The sequence below is a fragment of the Aedes albopictus genome, chromosome 2, assembly GCF_035046485.1.
Source record: "Aedes albopictus strain Foshan chromosome 2, AalbF5, whole genome shotgun sequence".
Classification (NCBI taxonomy): domain Eukaryota; kingdom Metazoa; phylum Arthropoda; class Insecta; order Diptera; family Culicidae; genus Aedes; species Aedes albopictus.
In genome coordinates, this window is record NC_085137.1 from 328,869,148 (window position 1) to 328,890,028 (window position 20,881).

General features: G+C 42.6%; 1 protein-coding gene across 1 annotated transcript; it reads right to left on the reverse strand.

Moving 5' to 3' along the window:
- Positions 1–4,425: 4,425 nt before the first annotated feature.
- LOC109399457 (homeobox protein HMX3) lies at positions 4,426–17,613 on the reverse strand. The gene is made up of 2 exons (XM_019671894.3): positions 16,265–17,613; positions 4,426–5,314 (listed from the first exon to the last, which is right to left on the reverse strand). Exons 1-2 carry the CDS (start codon positions 16,551–16,553, stop codon positions 4,458–4,460), a joined length of 1,146 nt encoding a protein of 381 aa, XP_019527439.3. The 5' UTR covers positions 16,554–17,613; the 3' UTR covers positions 4,426–4,457.
- Between the last annotated feature and the right edge of the window lie 3,268 nt (positions 17,614–20,881).

Genomic DNA, 20,881 nt, shown 5'->3' on the forward strand with positions numbered 1-20,881 from the left:
ACCTGTATTATTGAAAAAAAACGGCACTTTTAAGTATTTTTTACTTGAGTTACAAAAATAACACCCCTCCAATTTTCTGATATGCTTTATAACTGCATTTCTTCTTTTGAATGCCGGCAAAAGATATTTTTTATGTTTGCCTCAATCGGTCATATCACCTTTTCAAAAAATTATGATTTTTTTAGGAAAAACACCTGTAACTATTGAACCAAAAAAGATAAAACCATTTCAGCGCACGAAATGACGCGTCTTCAAATGCTCTACAAGAGTTTCTTGGGCAACTTTGATGAAAAATCGAAACTGAAATAGTTAAAGCCAGAAAACCGGTTTTTCTTGAACCACCCAAAGCTTATTCAGAAAAATACCTCTAGATTGGTCAGTTTTAAGGCTACATAAAAAATGTCTTCAGGAAACTTGCTCAAAATTGATAGATCTACAACTTTTCCGAAAAATGTATATAGTTATTCTTGCAAATTAAAAAGTTTAATTCCCAATTTCTTCGAAAATATGGACCACCCTAATGTTTATGCATATTGAAAAGAGGACCTTATTTTTAGGAACAACTTTGTAGAAGACCATATTAATCTAAACATTCATTTGAAGGCGCTGAGTGCATATTTCCTCGTAAATCTGTTTCGTGGACCATTGTGCAATGGCTCAATGAAAGCGCAAACCCAAAACGAAATTCCCATACTAGCTTTGAAGGGCTTGTGCGGACTCAATTTTCAACCAAATGAGCTCAAACTTTGGGAGAAGGCATACAATCTAGTTATAATTCGAATAAATGGTGTGGAGCAGCAAAACCGATTTTTTGAACCACGTTAAAACGATAGTCAAAATGATCGGCACAGGTAAAATTTTCACTTTTCAAAAAATGTCAATTAGCTGTTACTTTTCGAAAAGTACATCAAATATTCTAAAATTTTCACTATAAGTTGCTCAACTAGTTGTGTATCATTGGTCCAAAATTGAAAAAAACATCGGGCTATTCGGAACAAAGTTATAAGGATTCTATAAAAAGGTATAATTATCCGATAGCCAACTTTGAGGCCAAATTTTCTGAAATTTGGGCATATAACTCAGCTTAATTGGGAAGGATTTGAGGTCAACTTTGGGGTCAGCTGGTTTCAAAAACCCCCCATGACGAAGAGAACAAAACTGCCGAAAATACGTAAGTTCCCATGTAACATCTCAAAGTTGGCTATTGGATAATTTTACCTTTTTCTAGAATCTTTATCACTTTGTTCAGAATAGCCAGATCTTTTTCAAATTTGGACCACTGATACACAAATAGTTGAGCAGCTTACAGTGAAAATTTTAGTATATTTGATGCACTTTTCGAAAAGTAACAGCTTATTGAACATTTTTTGAAAAGCGAAACACAGAAAAAAATATTCGTGTAAAATTCCGCGAGAAATAATGCACATAAAAGGAATGCTAGAGTTAGTGCATGTTTACATGAGATATCATGTAAAATTACGTTACAATCGTGTAAATTTCCGCTAATAGTCACGTAACCGGTTGGAGTCCATGATGGTTTACGCGATGGTTGGCGGAAATTTACACGATGGTAATGTAATTTTACATTATATCTCATGTAAAATGCAATAACTCTAGCATTCCCTTTATGTGCATGATTTCTCGCTGAATTTTAATTACACATTTTTTCTGTGAAATTTTACCTGTCCCGATCATTTTATCTATCCCCTGTATCACCCCTTAACAAATTGCTCTTACGAAATAAGCTTTTCTGGCAATCATCAATAGTTACAACAACTTGGAGGATGTCCTTAACACTTTTGCATTGTTGAAAATTACCTCCAGAGGGCCCACATAGCCACAGCTGTAAAGGCGTGGGTGATGGGTTTGATTCCTGGTCGGTCCAGGAGTTTTTCGTAATGAAAATTTTCTTGACTTCCACTCGATAGACACATGCAAAATAGTCAATGGCATAAGAACCTGTCAGTTAATTACAGTGGAAGTGTTAAAAGAACACTAAGCTGAGAAGCAGCCTTTGTCCCAGTATAAACGTTATGCCAAGAAGAGGAGGGAAATTACCTCACCATCAGGATTATAATAAATGTATAAGTTGTTTTATCATCACACGTTCATAATAGCACGAAACTTAATGAAAATCTGATATACAGAGAATAGACAAAAAATGTTCAACTAGCTGTGACTTTTTGAAAAGTGCATCAAATATTCTCAAAATTTTCACTGTAAGCTGAACAACTAATTGTGTATCAGTTGTCAAAATTTGGAAAAGATTGGGCTGCTCTGCAAGAAGTTATAAAGATTCTAGAAAAAGCTATAATTATCCGATAGCCAACTTTGAGTTGTTATATCTCCGAATTCAATGAACCGAATGCAATGAAATTTTGACCATTTATGACAAAAATACACACTTAATTTGGAATGCCGTGTTCGGTAAATTTTTGACGAAAATAGAACAGCTGAATACAGCTATACTTCATTGTTTACCTTTTGCACCAGGTTTTGACAGTTGATGTACTGAGCCTCAGTAAGATCGATTCCCGAAGCTTCCGAAATAGTTCTGCTGTTCTATTTTCGTCAAAAAAGTGCTGAACAGGCAATTCAGAAAATCGGGTTAAGTACGGTTCCTTTGAATTCCACTAAGAATTTGCATCCTTTGACAGATACGTATTTCAACCTCAACTGTAAGGTCGTCTTCAGTGTCAAAGGAACCGTACTTAACCCGATTTTCTTTTATTTACAGATATTCCCCTAACAAGCCCAGGTTAATCATCATCAAGGCAATTCAGGATTGAGTGTGTAATGAGCTCTGGAAAGCATTTGAATCAACTTGAAATTATTAACAAGAGAAAAAGTTATAGCAATTTCATTTGTTTTATATATTTTTAGAATATTGGTCTATTTTTAATATGCATCCCATTACTTTTTCAATTTATTGCTGGTTATGTAGTTACTTTCCATCAAAACATATTTATGTACAAGTAAATTAGAGGAAATTTAATTGAACAATAGTTGAATCGTTATAATGTTCTCCCGTGTTAGAATTTTGAAGTGAAGTTAAAAGTTTTTCATAGCATACCCTAGCAAAGTTTCATAATAAACGGATAACAAACTGTGTTATCTGATATAAAAAATTATCAATTAAATTTGTTCTCAGTTTGGTTGAATAAGTAAGCAACATAACAAACATGATACCAATCAATTATACCCACGATATCATTAAAATATCTCATAATCAATTGAATTGATCTGATTGAAAACTCATTTTGTTATCAGTGAGATATTTTCTAGGCCATTGATAACTTACTTCCGATGTTGTTGTCGATGATGACGCGGCGCAGTATCATAACGTCCGAGGCCATAATGTCCCAGGACTTTATGGCGCATTTTTTCGGGGCATAACGTCCACACATGTAAGTGTGTCACAAAGTCCAAGGAAAGAAGGCACATAGGATATTATGACGCACCCATGCTTTTGGATGTTATTTCGCAAAAAAAACGCGACTTAACGACCGGGACAGTATGGCTTCGGACGTTGTGATCCGGCCCCGCTTCAGAGTTTAACAGGTGTGGTAACATGAATTATCAGAGTGATAACACAAATTTGGTAAATGAGTTCTGGAGAGAGCACCAGTTATCATTTAGTAATGGGGCTGTTATTCGACTTTGCTCGAATATTATGTCATATTATGTCATAAATGGTCAAAATTTTATTGCATTCGGTACATTGAATCCGGAGATATAACAGCTCAAATTTAACTATCGGATAATTATACCTTTTTCTAGATTCTTTATAACTTCGTGCAGAATAGCCCGATCTTTTCCAAATTTTGACCACTGCTACACAGCTAGTTGATCAACTTACAGTGAACATTTGAGAATATTTGATGCATTTTTCGAAAAATTACAGCTACTTTAATCTTTTTTGAAAAGTGAAAATTTGACCTGTCCCGATCTATACCTACCAATGTGAACCATTCAAAAATGAGCGAGAATCGCTCAGCATTAGGATGAGCTAGCTGGATGCGTTCAGCATTTGGGTTCCCGACTTACGGTACAAATGTTTTAGTTTTTGAAAAATCATTGAATACCCCTATGCACGGAAAATAAAAAAAAAAACAATACTAACGATTCATCAATTAACGAACTGCACTATTTCTGTTCTATACAAGGCGTAGTTCAGAGGTTTTTTAACGCTATTCAAAGTCTAAACATTCCAAAAAGAAAATTAAAAGGATTTCGGATGTATTCCAGTACGTATCAAGTTTTTTTTTTTTTTTAAATTTATGATTGCAACATAATTTTAGATTGCGGCTAACTACTTAGTATTATATTTCTTTGGCAAGTAAAATTAGTAATATATTGAGATTACAAACAGAAGAAGAATGAGATAGTGACATTTTTGTCTTCATGATAACCATATATTCTGTTTGCAATCTGAGCAAAGCATAACACGTACAACATTAGTCTTTATCATGGAGCTCTTCACAATCAATTTCACTCGAAGAGTCTGATATGAGGTCTTTGGCATTATTTTGTACTCTATTATCAGACGTGGTTGTGCTAAGACTTGCTAGTCCTTCATGAGATCTTGATGCAAGCTGTCCGTCCAGCAGACTGCTAGGATTACCAAAGGCCCTTTCCAGATCTGCAATACCCGAGCTAGTGCTAATGGCAGAATGTTCATCGTTAACAAATTCTGTTGGACCAAATTTTGGCACTGGGTAATAACCGTCGATCATTTCCGATGTTGATTTGTAAAAACCTGTGGAATCCTCCACGGACACGGGTTTGAACGTTGATACTGGGAATCGATTGATGCCGTACGGTGAACCTTGCGGTGACAATTTCGGTAGGTAGTTTACGGTGTAGCCATTACTAGGTCGACTTGCAAAGCTGGAAACTCCGACCGGTGTTGGAGGTATCGGTTGGAACTGCCTCATTGCCGGGTGTGATGGACCAATATGGGCGGGTGTGTTGAGCAGGAGTGATTGCACAGGAGCAGGTCCATTTGGAGTTTGACTGAATAGCCAAAGGCGATCGCCGACCACCATCGGGCGTGCAAAGTTTCCAATACCCAGCTGAGAATAGTAATGTGAGGCCAGTTGCTCAACGTCGGACGTGTACTTCCTTTTCCATTTGGTTCGTCGATTTTGGAACCAAATTTTGATTTGTGTTTCCGTTAGATGCAGAGATTTTGCTAGTGCTGTGCGTTTTGCTACCGAAAGGTATTTCCCTCGTTCGAACTCAGTCTCCAGAGCTTTGATCTGAGCAGCCGAGAAAGCTGTTCTGGGTCGTTTCTTGCGGTCGTCGGATGTCCCTGGAAGAGAGGAAATGAACTACTTAAAAAATTGTTCTTGAAGGTGAAACATTTTTTTTTTCAATTCACAATTTGTACACAAATTCCAAAGGTACCGAGAGCATCCCCAATTCCGCGTGGTACCAAACTTCAATAGAATAAATGGACGTTTTTCCACGGTACTTGATACTAAAACTTTGGTATTATTGCAAACTTTTCTATATCTTGAAGCTACCGTCCCCCCTACAATTATTAACTGAGAGCTTTCTCTGTCAATGATTATTTTGCATGCTTTATCGTATGGCAGGCATGAAGATTCTCTATGACCAAGGAGGCCAAACAAATTTCCATTACGAAAAGTTCCTGAACCGACCGATAATCGAACTCGTCACCCTTAGCATGGTCTCTCTGAATACTCGCGCGTTTGACGCTTCGCCTAATGCTTCTAAATAGTGAGCAGGGGTTCAAAATGATCATATTTGAATTATGTTTTGCTTCACCATCAGGACAAGGTAATTAAACTTGAAAATGGTCGACTTGCACACTACTCAATACAAATCTGCGTTTCAAAAAATGCGAGGCAAAACGCATCATTCTCAACGTGAATGCGGTTCACCTTCATCTCAAATTGGTGCGTTGAAAACCAATCGACCTGACAACCTGTAAAAAGTGTCTCTTTGAAATATTTTTAGAGTTCTTTTCCGCTTCAAATATGTAGAACACATCGTTGATGTTTGTTTTCGGGCATTTTTCAACGGTACGAAAATATGTCTGTCGCCGAAGTGAAATGTCATCCATCATTTCTAAAAGGCATTTAATCGTTTTCTAATTGCCTTTAAGCGTCACAACGGTTGGCTGTCGTTTTGGGTGTTACATGACGATAGATCTATGGCCTAAAAAAGTAAAATAGAGCATCACTTGTATAATGTGCATATTTTTTATTTTATTTCGGGACGGACCACAAATTCGTGTCTTCGTGGTCGTGCGGCTAGTGTTACCAAGCACTTAGTCGCATCGTTCTAAGGAACGCGGGTTCGATCCCGCAGCTGTCAGGAAAAGTTTTCGGCTGTGCCACTGGGCGTTGCATGCTAGTCCGTTGTCTAGTGTCGTGCTTCCTAAAAAAAGAGTGAACTGCTCACTGGAAGTACTAAAAGTGCCCGTGTTTTTTTTTTTAATAAGAGAGAATCTGAACTTAGGCTCTCCAGAACTCTCACTGTATTACTTGGGATCAGTGAAGAGAATTGTCAGACAAAAGAAGCACAAAACAAGCAACAAAGAAGGTGCGACGATTACTCTTTATCCCTACTGGTAACAGATAATGACATGATCTCGAAATTTTTTGTTGCAGCCAAAACGGAAGCTGAATTTGTTGCGTACTTTTCAACTCGTGAATAATCAATTATTGCTAACCCAAAGTCGAAACTGTTTGATGATAGAGCTTCACCAGAGTTGCAGTGTTTACCGACTCGAAGTTACCGTTGAAAAATCGCAATGCAAGGCTTAAAAATCTCTTAACTCGTGGTGTACGATGTTAATCCCATTATTTTCAAGTTGGGACAAACTTATGTCGCATGGGTTTGTTTGTCGCAACAAATACAGGTTGCGACATTGTCATTATTGTTGCGCGATGGTTGAATTTTGATTCACTGCTTGGGATACCATCTACCAGAGCTGCGCAACACGCGCGAGCTGGGAACAGCTTTCATCGTGATGAGTGATATGCAGAGGAGCGTGATTGGTTGGTGGCCGATCGACGAGAGAATGTGCAGGTGGAAGATCTAGGGCCGAGTCTTCAACTTCAGCATAATAAACGTGCAGAGACCACATTCCGGAAGCACTGATTTTATGCGCAGCTAGAATGATAGTACGATCGCTGTCCAAGCCACGACGTCAAGATCATCATAGGAGATTTAAACTCTCCGTCATCAACATTGTACGGTACCGGCGACCGCCACGGTACAACCTCGAGCGACTGAAACAACCGGATGTCGCCTCAGCATACGCGCAGAATCTCGAGGCCGCGTTGCCAGACGAGGGCGAGCTCGATGAGGTTCGCCTAGAGGACTGCTGGAGTAGGGGAACAAAGCCCAAAATGCCAAGATGGGGTAAAATGGCCCAACTCATAAAATCATTCCTGAATGGGACTTGATCATTACTATAGGTGAATGGCGTCAAGATATGTTTGCATCGAACATTCTTCTAGAAGCTAGGCCACCAAACCCACGAAAAATCTTTTGATTTCCCATTGAAAATTGGCAACTTCCGGTTTTTCGTGCTTGCAATTAAGGTTTTCTGGTGATTTTATTACCAGCCAAGTGTTTCCAACGAGATTGAGGCACACATGGAGACGCATGGTTGTTGATGTCTACGCTTTCCATGTTAGGGGTCATTCAAATATTATGATCATCGTTTTGCGGGGAGGGGGGTAACACTCCATTTATTGAATATACGAAAAAAGCGGGACGGAGGGGGGAAAAGGAGTCGGAAATGCCCGAAAACTGAAGGACGCAATTTTTGAATGTTTTCATGAAGTGGCATCTTACCCCATGGCAGATGATCGTTTTGCACCACTTCCGTTTTACGAATCAGTTTTTGAAATCGCTAAAAATCGATGAAAATGCAATAATTTAGTGAATAGTTTTGCTGCAGTATCGAGCAAATATTGTATAGTTGCTGTTACAACTTTGAAAGCCTAACAAATGAGGCTAATTATCATTGAAAACGATGAATGTTTGAAAAATGGCATTTTGCCCCACTTGGCCCTACAGTGAAAGCAGCCACCAACGACGCAGCCGAGAGCACCATCGGGTACGTGGAACGGAATCGACGGAAGTTCTACCAGAAGCTCAACGCATCCCGCAAAGGCTTCGTGCCGCGAGCCGAAATATGCAGGGATAAGGACGGAGACCTGCAAAAGGGTGAGTCGATAAGGAGAGCGTCTAACATAGCTCTAGTCCTCACAAGTTCCTACCTCATGCTTCCACGGGTCAAACGATGGCAAAGACCGCCAGCTAAGAGTTGTGTGCTTAGCTGGTAGTGCAGCCTGGGCACTGTTGTCCTTCTGACTTCAGCTAGATTGAGGAGGTACGACCCCAGCGTCTGTTCACCAAGGAGGTACGGCTCAAACAGCGTCTGTTCTGGAATCCAGCGGCTGAGTAAGAAACGCTGCACCACGCCCAGCTAGATCCAAGGTGGTAGCCCCATCAACGTGGTCGTCCCAGTGTTGATTGGGACGTTAAACAGAACTGGCACGATGACCCTCCGGCGAGACAGGAGTGTTGGCGTAGGCCCAATAAGCCACTCGTAAAAATCCCCATTGCGAATAACATAGGAGAAAATACGACTCGATACAATCGGCAAAGACCCACGCGACGAAATAAGGACTAAGATTGGAAACTTGGAACATGGAATTGCAAGTCACTAGGTTTCGCAGGATGTGACAGGATAATTTACGACGAACTACATCCCCGCAACTTCGACATCGTGGCATTGCAGGAACTTTGTTGGACTGGACAGAAAGTGTGGAAAAACGGGCATCTAGCGGCTACCTTCTACTAAAGCTGTGGCACCACCAATGAACTGGGTACAGGATTTATAGTGTTGGGCAAGATGCGTCAACGTGTGATCGGGTGGCAGCCGATCAACGCAAGGATGTGCATGTTGAGAGTTAAGGGCCATTTCTTCAACTACAGCATCATCAACTTTCACTGCCCACACGAGACCTGATGACGAGAAAGAAGCGTTCTACGCACAGTTAGAGCATACATACAATGGCTGCTCGCCGCGTGACGTGAAAATCGTTGTCGGCGACATGAACGCGCAGGTAGAAAGGGAGAAAATGTACAGACCGGTAATCGGGCGAAACAGTCTGCACGTCGTATCGAATGATAACGGCCAGCGATGCGTAAACTTTGTAGCCTCCCGTGGTATGGTAGTCCGGAGCACCATTTTCCCCCGCAAAGATATCCACAAAGCCACCTGGAGATCACTCGACCATCAAACAGAAAGACAAATCGACGGTAAATTCTTCTCGGATATAACCAATGTCCGCACATACCGCAGTGCGAATATAGATTCGGATCACTACTTAGTCGCTGTATGCATGCGTTCAAAACTTTCGACAGCTATCACAACGCGTCAAAGTCGAACGCCGCTGCTCAACATCGAGCAAAAGATGGCTGAAGGGACATCTGATCCGCCATAGATAGAACCTCTTCTACAGCACTAGGCTTTACGACTCTAGATCACAGAAACAACTGGTACACCGTACGAGAGCGAATGAGGCACGTTACAGACAGGCGTGGAACAGGCAGAACTCAGTCTTCCGGTTTAAGAAGCGCCAGCAGTAAGAACGAGATCGCGAAACGATGGAAGAGCTGTACCGCGCTAAGGACACACGAAAGTTCTACGAGAAGCTGAACCGCTCGCGCAGCGGCTTTGTGCCACAAGCCGACATGTGCCGAGATAATCATGGGAATATTCTCACGAGCGAGCGTGAGGTAGTCGAGAGGTGGCAGCAGCATTACGATGAGCACCTCAATGGCGACGTTACAAGTGCCGAAGGTGGCGTGGTAACAGATCTAAGAGTATGTGCACAGGACGAAAGACTTTCGGCCCATGACCTCCAAGAGATTGAGGAGGAGGTTGGCTGGTTGAAAAACAACAAAGCCGCTGGAGCAGATCATCTACCAAGCGAGCTTCTAAAATACTGTGGAGAAGCACTGGTAAGAGCACTACACTGGGTCATTACCAAGATTTGGGAGGAGGAAGTATTACCGGAGGAATGGATGGAGGGTATCGTGTGTCCCATCTACAAAAAGGGCGACAAGTTGGATTGCGGGAACTACCGCGCGATCACACTACTGAGCGCTGCCTACAAGATACTCTCTCAAATTTTATGCCGCCGTCTATCAGTCATTGAGGACAAACGACTTGAAATCCCGCTTCAAAAGTGCATCAGAGCTTCAGACGCACAAATTTCAAGAAGCATTAAGCTTCAAACAACAGTGCATTTTATTATTCTGGTCTTCTTATTTTAAGCTTATTACAACCCAAGTAACCATGACGCTTTATATAGAGCATTATTTTCGCTTTATAGTGTATTATATGACATGCGATATAAAGTTTTTTTGTCATATAGGCACCATTAAAGTAGGTTTAAAGTCGAAAGTGGCGCTACTATTGTTGATTTACAGCAAGCTTTACTGTGGTGATTGCTAAAGCATATAAAATGCTTGTACCTTATAGCTAATGCAATCAAATCGCATTGAATGCACACTTAATGCATCATGTCAAAAAAGAAAAAAAGTATGTTTATCATTTTTCTATCTATTTTTATCTTCCGATACTCTCACTTTGATGTTTTTTATTGTATTTCGGGAATTGAACCTAGACTGCTGAAACTGACCACGATGAAACTCGGACGCGCTAATGCTGTGTGCTACGATACCATGTATTTTGCACCTGGAAAAATGTGCAACATAAAGTAAACTATACTTAGCAGGTGCCTTATTGAGTTGTGTTTTCAGCAACTCTAAAAAATGTGCCGGGGTCTGAATGCCATCGGTTATGTTACTCTCGAATATAAATTCGTCTGTGTTGATTCTGTTTTTTTTTTGTTTTCATATGTGCTCACTTCTACCTAAAATACAATAAATAAGAAACAATACAAACAGCGCTTCAATTCTTCCTTTTATGAAATCGGGTTAAACAAGGAAACCGATACCCCACATAATTTTTGTTCCCTCAGCATCTGATTATTTTCATGTCCCAACCAGAAACCCAAAAAACCATACATAATATAAATTTTCACACAGCAACATCAGAGCATGATAATCTAAGTGCTCCGCAGCAATCCATGAAAATTTTGGTTTGTTTTGAATGGTTCTGTTTCCAAAAGTGTTTTACAGTTTTTTTTTTCGAACTGAGCGATATTTTTCTGTTTACAACGATGGAAGCTTTAGTAAAGGCAAATATAAAGTAATAAATGCTTGCATTATTGATTGCTATAAAGCTTTTAACATGGTAATGCAATGAAGCATTTAACAACGGCTCTATAGAACTATACAGAACTGTCAAAATCTCGTAATGCTTCAATGCTTTCATAATGTAGATTAAACGCTTCATTACTTGACAGATGGGCTGCAAAACGGTGAGTCGATAAGGAGAGCGTCCAATATAGCTCTGGTCCTCACAAGTTCCTACCTCATGCTTCCACGGGTCAAACGATGACAAAGACCGCCAGCTAAGAGTTGTGTGCTTAGCTGGTAGCGCAGCCTGGGCACTGTTGTCCTTCTGACTTCAGCTAGATTGAGGAGGTACGATCCGAGTGTCTGTTCACCAAGGAGGTGCGGCTCAAACAGCGTCTGTTCTGGCATCCAGCGGCTGAGTAAGAAACGCTGCACCACGCCCAGCTAGATCCAAGGTGGTAGCCCCATCAGCGTGGTCGTCCCAGTGTTGGTTGGGACGTTAAACAGAACTGGCACGATGGCCCTCCGGCGAGACAGGAGTGTTGGCGTAGGCCCAATAAGCCACCCGTAAAAATCCCCATTGCGAATAACATAGGAGAAAATACGACTCGATACAATCGGCAAAGACCCACGCGACGAAATAAGGACTACGATTGGAAACTTGGAACATGGAATTGCAAGTCACTAGGTTTCGCAGGATGTGACAGGATAATCTACGACGAACTACATCCCCGCAACTTCGACATCGTGGCGTTGCAGGAACTTTGTTGGACTGGACAGAAAGTGTGGAAAAGCGGGCATCGAGCGGCTACCTTCTACCAAAGCTGTGGCACCACCAATGAACTGGGAACAGGATTTATAGTGTTGGGCAAGATGCGACAACGCGTGATCGGGTGGCAGCCGATCAACGCAAGGATGTGCTTGTTGAGAGTTAAGGGCCGTTTCTTCAACTACAGCATCATCAACGTCCACTGCCCACACGAAGGGAGACCCGACGACGAGAAAGAAGCGTTCTACGCGCAGTTAGAGCAAACATACGATGGTTGCTCGCCGCGTGACGTGAAAATCGTTGTCGGTGACATGAACGCGCAGGTAGGAAGGGAGGAAATGTACAGACCGGTAATCGGGCGAAACAGCCTGCACGCCGTATCGAATGATAACGGCCAGCGATGCGTAAACTTTGCAGCCTCCCGTGGTATGGTAGTCCGAAGCACCTTCTTTCCCCGCAAAGATATCCACAAAGCCACCTGGAGATCACCCGACCACCAAACAGAAAACCAAATCGACCACGTTCTAATCGACGGTAAATTCTTCTCGGATATAACCAACGTCCGCACATACCGCAGTGCGAATATAGATTCGGATCACTACTTAGTCGCTGTATGCATGCGCTCAAAACTTTCGACAGTTATCACCACGCGTCGAAGTCGAACGCCGCGGCTCAACATCGAGCAACTTCGTAACGTAGAAGTGGCTCAAGACTACGCGCAGCAGTTAGCAGTGGCCCTACCAACGGAAGAGCAGCTTGGCGCAGCTACACTTGAAGATGGCTGGAGGGACATACGATCCGCCATAGGTAGTACCTCGGCTACAGCACTAGGCTTCGTGACTCCGAATCACAGAAACGACTGGTACGACGGCGAATGTGAACAGTTGAAAAACGAGAAGAATGCAGCATGGGCGAGAATGCTGCAACACCGTACGAGAGCGAATGAGGCACGTTACAAACAGGCGCGGAACAGGCAGAACTCAGTCTTCCGGATGAAGAAGCGCCAGCAGGAAGAACGAGATCGCGAAGCGATGGAAGAGCTGTACCGCGCTAAGGACACACGAAAGTTCTACGAGAAGCTGAACCGCTCGCGCAGAGGCTTTGTGCCACAAGCCGACATGTGCCGAAATAATCACGGGAATATTCTCACGAGCGAGCGTGAGGTGGTCGAGAGGTGGCGGCAGCATTACGATGAGCACCTCAATGGCGACGTTGCAAGTACCGAAGGTGGCGTGGTAACAGATCTAGGAGTATGTGCACAGGACGAAAGACTTCCGGCCCCTGACCTTCAAGAGATTGAGGAGGAGGTTGGCCGGTTGAAAAACAACAAAGCCGCTGGAGCAGATCAGCTACCAAGCGAGCTTCTAAAATACGGTGGAGAAGCACTGGTAAGAGCACTACACTGGGTCATTACCAAGATTTGGGAGGAGGAAGTATTACCGGAGGAATGGATGGAAGGTATCGTGTGTCCCATCTACAAAAAGGGCGACAAGTTGGATTGCGGGAACTACCGCGCGATCACACTACTGAGCGCTGCCTACAAGATACTCTCTCAAATTTTATGCCGCCGTCTATCACCGATTGCAAGAGAGTTCGTGGGGCAATATCAGGCTGGATTTATGGGCGAACGCGCTACAACGGACCAGATGTTCGCCATCCGCCAGGTGTTGCAGAAATGCCGCGAATACAACGTGCCCACACACCACTTGTTCATCGATTGCAAATCGGCGTATGATACAATCGATCGAGAACAGCTATGGCAGATTATGCACGAATACGGATTCCCGGATAAACTGATACGGTTGATCAAGGCGACGATGGATCGAGTGATGTGCGTAGTTCGAGTATCAGGGACACTCTCGAGTCCCTTCGAATCTCGCAGAGGGTTACGGCAAGGTGATGGTCTTTCGTGCTTGCTGTTCAACATTGCTTTGGAGGGTGTAATAAGAAGAGCGGGGATAAACACGAGTGGGACGATTTTCACGAAGTCCGTTCAGCTGCTTGGTTTCGCCGATGATATTGATATTATTGCTCGTAAATTTGAGACGATGGCGGAAACGTACATCCGACTAAAGAGGGAAGCCAGGCGAATCGGATTAGTCATTAATGTGTCGAAGACAAAGTACATGATGGCAAAGGGCTCCAGGGAGGAATCACCGCGCCCGCCACCCCGAATTTATATCGACGGTGATGAAATCGAGGCGGTTGAAGAATTCGTGTACTTGGGCTCACTGGTGACCGACGACAACGACACCAGCAGAGAAATTCAGAGGCGCATTGTGGCAGGAAATCGTGCCTACTTTGGACTCCGCAGAACTCTACGATCGAATAAAGTTCGCCGTAACACGAAGTTAACCATCTACAAAACGTTGATTAGACCGGTCGTCCTCTATGGGCACGAAACATGGACCCTACGTGCAGAGGACCAACGCGCCCTTGGAGTTTTCGAACGGAAGGTGTTGCGTACCATCTACGGCGGAGTGCAGATGGAAGACGGGACCTGGAGAAGGCGAATGAACCACGAGCTGCATCAGCTGCTGGGAGAACCAACTATCGTCCATACCGCGAAAATCGGGAGGCTACGGTGGGCGGGTCACGTCATCAGGATGTCGGATAGCAACCCGACTAAAATGGTTCTCGAGAGTCATCCGACCGGTACAAGACGACGTGGAGCGCAGCGAGCTAGGTGGGTCGACCAAGTGGAGGACGATCTGCGGATCCTACGCAGAGTGCGGAACTGGAGACAAACAGCCATGGACCGAGTGGAATGGAGGCGGCTACTATGTACAGCAGAGGCCACCCCGGCCTTAGCCTGACCGGTAAGTAAGGTAAGGTAAGTAACTTGACAGATGTAAAATAAAAGTTATGTTGCATTAGCTAAACTATAATACGATGGAATTAATGTTATGATATAATGCTTGTGGTTACTTGGGAAGTGAGCAAGTAATAAGCTTAAAATAAGAAGATCATGTGCGCTGGTTTTATTTAAGAAGATATTTGTGCGCTTGAAGTCGTGAGTATGTGCCAAAGTCGGCCATTGTGGCGGCCATTTTGGGATTCTAACAAGTCTGTCCTTAATGTGTCGAAGTCAAAGTACATGATAGCAAAGGGCTCCAGGGAGGAATCGAGGCGGCTGAAGAATTCATGTACTTGGGCTCACTGGTGACCGCCGACAACGACACCAGCAGAGAGATTCAGAGGCGCATTGTGGCAGGAAATCGTGCTTAATTTGGACTCCGCAGAACTCTACGATCGAATAAAGTTTGCCGTAACACGAAGTTAACTATCTACAAAACGCTGATTAGACCGGTCATCCTCTATGGGCACGAAACATGGACCCTACGTGCCGAGGACTAACGCGCCCTTGGAGTTTTCGAACGGAAGGTGTTGTGTACCATCTACGGCGGAGTGCAGATGGAAGACGGGACTTAGAGAAGGTGAATGAACCACGAGCTGCATCAGCTGCTGAGAGAACCAACCATATCGTCCATACCGCGAAAATCGGGAGGGTATGATGGGCGGGTCACGTCATCAGGATGTCGGATAGCACCCCGACTAAAATGGTTCTCGAGAGTCATCCGACCGGTACAAGAAAACGTGGTGCGCAGCGAGCTAGGTGGGTCGATTTTGAAAACATTGCTTCGTTATTTAACAAAAAATCAAAAACCAAAAGAAAAAAATGAGGAAATAAGCTTATTTATAAGCGAAAAGTACTCAAAATAGGTACCGCTGCCCAAATGGTTTCACATCCTATAAACCACACACCTTAGCTTATTTTAGGATTTTAAAATTGAAATTTTAGATTTTACATACTGTGCAAGGGCCCATATAGCCGAGGCGGTAAACGCACGGGTATTCAGCATGACCATGCTGAGGGTGACGGGTTCGATCCCCGGTCGGTCCAGGATCTTTTCGTAAAGGAAATTTCCTTGACTTCCTTGGGCATAGAGTATCTTCGTGCCTGCCACACGATATACACATGCAAAAAGGTCATTGGAAGAGGAAGCGCTCAGTTAATAACTGTGGAAGTGCTCATAGAACACAAAAGTTGAGAAGCAGGCTTTGTCCTAGTGAGGAAGTTATACCAATAAGAGAGAGAGAGATACTGTGCAATCAATATATGATTCAGAAAATGATCATTTATCTCCCCAAGGTTCTAGATGTCTTCTAATCTAAACGATTAACTCGATTTCTTGTATACGCTTTAAAAAAAAAGTCACTATAGCTCCGCACCCGTAGCACTTTCTTCCGACGCTGCTTCGCTGCAATTATCCATCATTTCTTCGTTGCAACTGGAATCAGGTGATGTAGAACACTCTACATATTGATCACTATTCAATGGCCTCTCTTCTCCTCGATTCAACGCTTCTTTTCCATTATACACGCAGTTTGTATCACCATAGTCACAGCTCTGCTTTCCACTTGATCCTCGTAAGTTATCCGGTTTAGCTAACAAGTGCTCAATGCTGAAGTTGTTTTTCACTTTGAAGCTAGTGGAGCTTTCGTTATGTGCACTCTCCATTCTTATAACGAGAACATAAGATCCGCACTTTCCCAAATCACTACCACTCGCGCGAGGAACCGTACTTTGCTTACACGTGTTAATCCGTCGACGCACAAAATTAATCTAAACCGCAGGAAAATCAGTGGGTACTGGCTTTCCCATGCGCTCGCCAACCAAGAAGTTGACGATGGATCAGATTTTCCGGACTCCGAGGAGTTGTGTGCCTGTTTTCCTCAACCGTTTCTGTCCTTTTGCCGCTCGGCGTATATCTGTTTCCTTCTCTTTTGGTGCGAGTTTCGTGCACGCCCCTTTTGATGGTGTCATCTTGCGTGCCGGTCGGGAGGCGTTCCCGTTGGAAATCATTCACATCATTTAGCCGAAGCAAGGCGATAAATCATGCTAATTACCGTCTTCGGTGGGACGCGGAGGCGAGGATCGTTCTGCTCAGGTCCAAAGGGGCGCCTGACGCCGAGCTACTAGGTGTTGGCTGACGCTCCTTGGCGTGCACTAATTTTCTCGGTTGATCATCACTCGCGCTGCTAAATGGTGGCTGATGGTTTCGAGGAAAGACCGTCAGTGGTTCCACAGTACGCCCAGCGCTTGCTAGATTCGCGTTGATTTGACGTTTCGTTTCAGCTCCGTACTATGATCCGGAATAAAGCGACGCTTTATTATTTCTTGATTCCTTGCCTGAGCCCTGAATTTCTTGATTCCTTGCCTGAATTTTCCACGCATCGAGATAGGCCAAGAAATTTCTTGCGATCTGCGTACTATCCAATAGATAAGACTTAGTCCACAATAATACGCCAACGCCACACATTTCGGTTCACTGCTGCTTTTCTCCAACCTCGGGAACGTCCTACCTTCGTCAAATCAGTCTAGACCTGATCAGTCCCTTACCTTACCAATCAGGCTAAGACCAGGGTGACCTCTGTTGTACATTAGTATGGGACAAACATCAAATTCTCGCTCCAGTTGACTTTTTCGATTCCATTTAGGTCTCATATGAACTGTGCAAAATTTCAGCGCAATCGGTGAAACTATAATTTAGCGCAAGCGGTTCAAAGTTTTCATAGGATTTACTATAGGAAAAGTTACACTTTCAGATAAAATTTCCCAGAGGTCGCCCCTTGTATCCTTAATTCAAATCGATCGACGCTTCTTGTAGGAAAATCATTTATGAAACTTTCCCTCGAAGACCGCAAAACAATTGAATGCTTATGGAAAAAGTTATTGATTTATTACCGAATAGTGATCCAACGAACGGCTTTTTGTTTTGTTTTATCAGCAGCACTGCTGCTGCCGTTGCTGCATGGGGTGGCGGGTGGCATCACCACCCCCAGAAACAGCAGCAGCCAAGGCAGCAGCTACAGTGCTGCTGATAAAACAAAACAAAAAGCCGTTCGCCGAATCACTAAGCGGTAATAAATCAATAACTTTTTCCACAAACATCCAATTGTTTTGCGGTCTTCGAAGGAAAGTTTCATAAATGATTTTGCTACACGATGCGTTGATCGATTTGAATTAAGGAGGCAAGAGGTGACCTCTGGGATTTTTTGTTTGAAAGTGTAACTTTTCCCATAGTAAATCCTATGTAAACTTTGAACCGCTTGCGCTAAATTATAGTTTCACCGATTGCGCTGAAATTTTGTACAGTTCATATGGAACCTTAATGGGATCCAAAAAGTCGACTGGAGCAAGGATTTATTTTTTCCATAGAAGCGTGTCCCATACTATTGTACATAGTAGCCGTCTCCATTTCACTCGGTCCATGGCAGTTTGTCTCCAGTTCCGCACTCTGCGTAGGGTCCGCAGATCGTCCTCCACTTGGTCGACCCACCTAGCTCGCTGCGCACCACGTCTTCTTGTACCGGTCGGATGACTCCCGAGAACCATTTTAGTCGGGTTGCTATCCGACATCCTGATGACGTGATCCGCCCACCGTAACCTCCCGATTTTCGCGGTGTGGACGATGGTTGGTTCTCTCAACAGCTTACGCAGAGCTCGTGGTTCATTCGCCTTCTCCAAGTCCCGTCTTCCATCTGCACTCCGCCGTAGATGCTACGCAACACCTTCCGTTCGAAAACTCCAAGGGCGCGTTGGTTCTCTGCACGTAGGGTCCATGTTTCGTGCCCATAGAGGACGACCGGTCTAATCAGTGTTTACTTCGTGCTACGACGAACTTTATTCGATCGTAGAGTTTTGCGGAGTCCAAAGTAAGCACGATTTCCTGCCACAATGCGCCTCTGAATTTCTCTGCTGGTGTCGTTGTCGGCGGTCACCAGTGAGCCCAAATACACGAATTCTTCAACCGCATCGATTTCATCACCGTCGATATAAATTCGGGGTGGCGGGCGCAGTGATTCCTCCCTGGAGCCCTTTGCCATCATGTACTATGTCTTCGACACATTAATGACTAATCCGATTCGCCTGGCTTCACTCTTTAGCCGGATGTACGTTTCCGCCACCGTCTCGAATTTACGAGCATTAATATCAATATCATCAGCGAAACCAAGCAGCTAAACGGACTTCGTGAAAATCGTACCACTCCACAGTGGCTGATTTCGTCATTTCAGCGCGCTTAATTAATAACTTTTTTACTAAGAAGTTTAGCGTCATGGTGTCTTCGGGAAAGTTTTTCACTATAATAAGGAGCTTCTTTTGAGCTTCTGTAAAAAATGATCAATCCCCCTAAAAGTGAGATAGAAAATTTATTTTTTGAATTTTTCAAGATACGAGGTTGGTGTCTTCACAAAAGTTGTAGAAAATGTAGTTTGAAGCAACTTTGCCGAAGACACTAAGTTTGTAACTCCGTTACTTTTCAAGATACGTTACGTTTTCTTTCATCAGCCCCTTGAAAAAGGTTTTCGCGCAATAAGTTTCTAAATATTGATTCTACATTTTTCTCATGTTCTGCAAAGTTATAGATAATGGAAAAACACACAACTTTTCCGAATATGACATCTCGCTAATTCCAAAATTAAAATAGTTATTACGGTTTTTATAGTTTTTTGGGCCATATTTCAAGCATATATAACTTAGCTATAGGCAATTATATGCAAATTTCCTTTTACGCACGTGAAAGTACATGTAATTGCCTCTTTTAGAAAGCCAAAATCATCAAACTGTAAGAAACTGTAAGATGGTTTTTGTATAGAAACTTACATCCATTTATGTTACGCTTATATGGGATTTATATATATTTTCAACATATTTAGTTGACATTTCATGTCAGCTTGCATTTTTATTGTTATTGTAAGTGTGTGTTAATATAAAGAAAGGTTTGTTGTGTATTCTGGATCATTCATGAAATACGTTACACAAAAACTCACCAACTACTTCTATTTTCTTACTAACTCGCAATGCTCCACGTAGTCCACGAAAAAAACGCATAAAGTGTAACTTCTTTCGTCGGATCACGATTTAACAGCATCCTTACTTTGAAGTGCAATAAGATTTATAATCTACTATAACCAATGTATACATAGATATGTACTAGTGAGAGCGTTGACAGAATATGTCACGCGCATACTTGGAATTTTCTAAGAAATGGCGCTTCATTCGCTTTTTTCGTGGACTACGTGGAGCACTTGAGTTAGTAAGACAAAAGAATTAGATGGTAAGTTTTTATGTAACGTACTTCACGAATGATCCAAAATGCACCACAAACCTTTCTTTATATTAACACACACTTACAATAACAATAAAAATGCAAGCTGACATGAAATGTCAAATAAACATGTTGAAAATATATATAAATCCCATATAAGAGTAACATAAATAGATGTAAGTTTCTATACAAAAACCATCTTACAGTTTCTTACAGTTTGATGATTTTGGCTTTCTAAGAGAGGCAATTACAATGCGTAAAAGGAAATTTGCATATAATTGCCTATAGCTAAGTTATACATGCTTGAAATATGGCCCAAAAAACTATGAAAACCGTTATCACTATTTTAATTTTGGAATTAGCGGGATGTCATGTTCGGAAAAGTTGTGTGTTTTTCTATTATCTATAACTTTGTAGAACATGAGAAAATTGTAGAATCAATTTTTAGAAAGTTATTGCGCAAAAACCTTTTTCAAGGGGCTGATGAAAGAAAACGTAACGTATCTTGAAAAGTAACGGAGTTACAAACTTGGTGTCTTCGGCAAAGTTGCTCCAAACTACATTTTCTACAACTTTTGTGAAGACACCAACCTCGTATCTTGAAAAATTCAAAAAATAAATTTTCTATCTCACTTTTAGGGGGATTGATCATTTTTCAAAGAAGCTCAAAAGAAGCTCCTTATTATAGTGAAAAACTTTCCCGAAGACACCATGACGCTAAACTTCATAGTAAAAA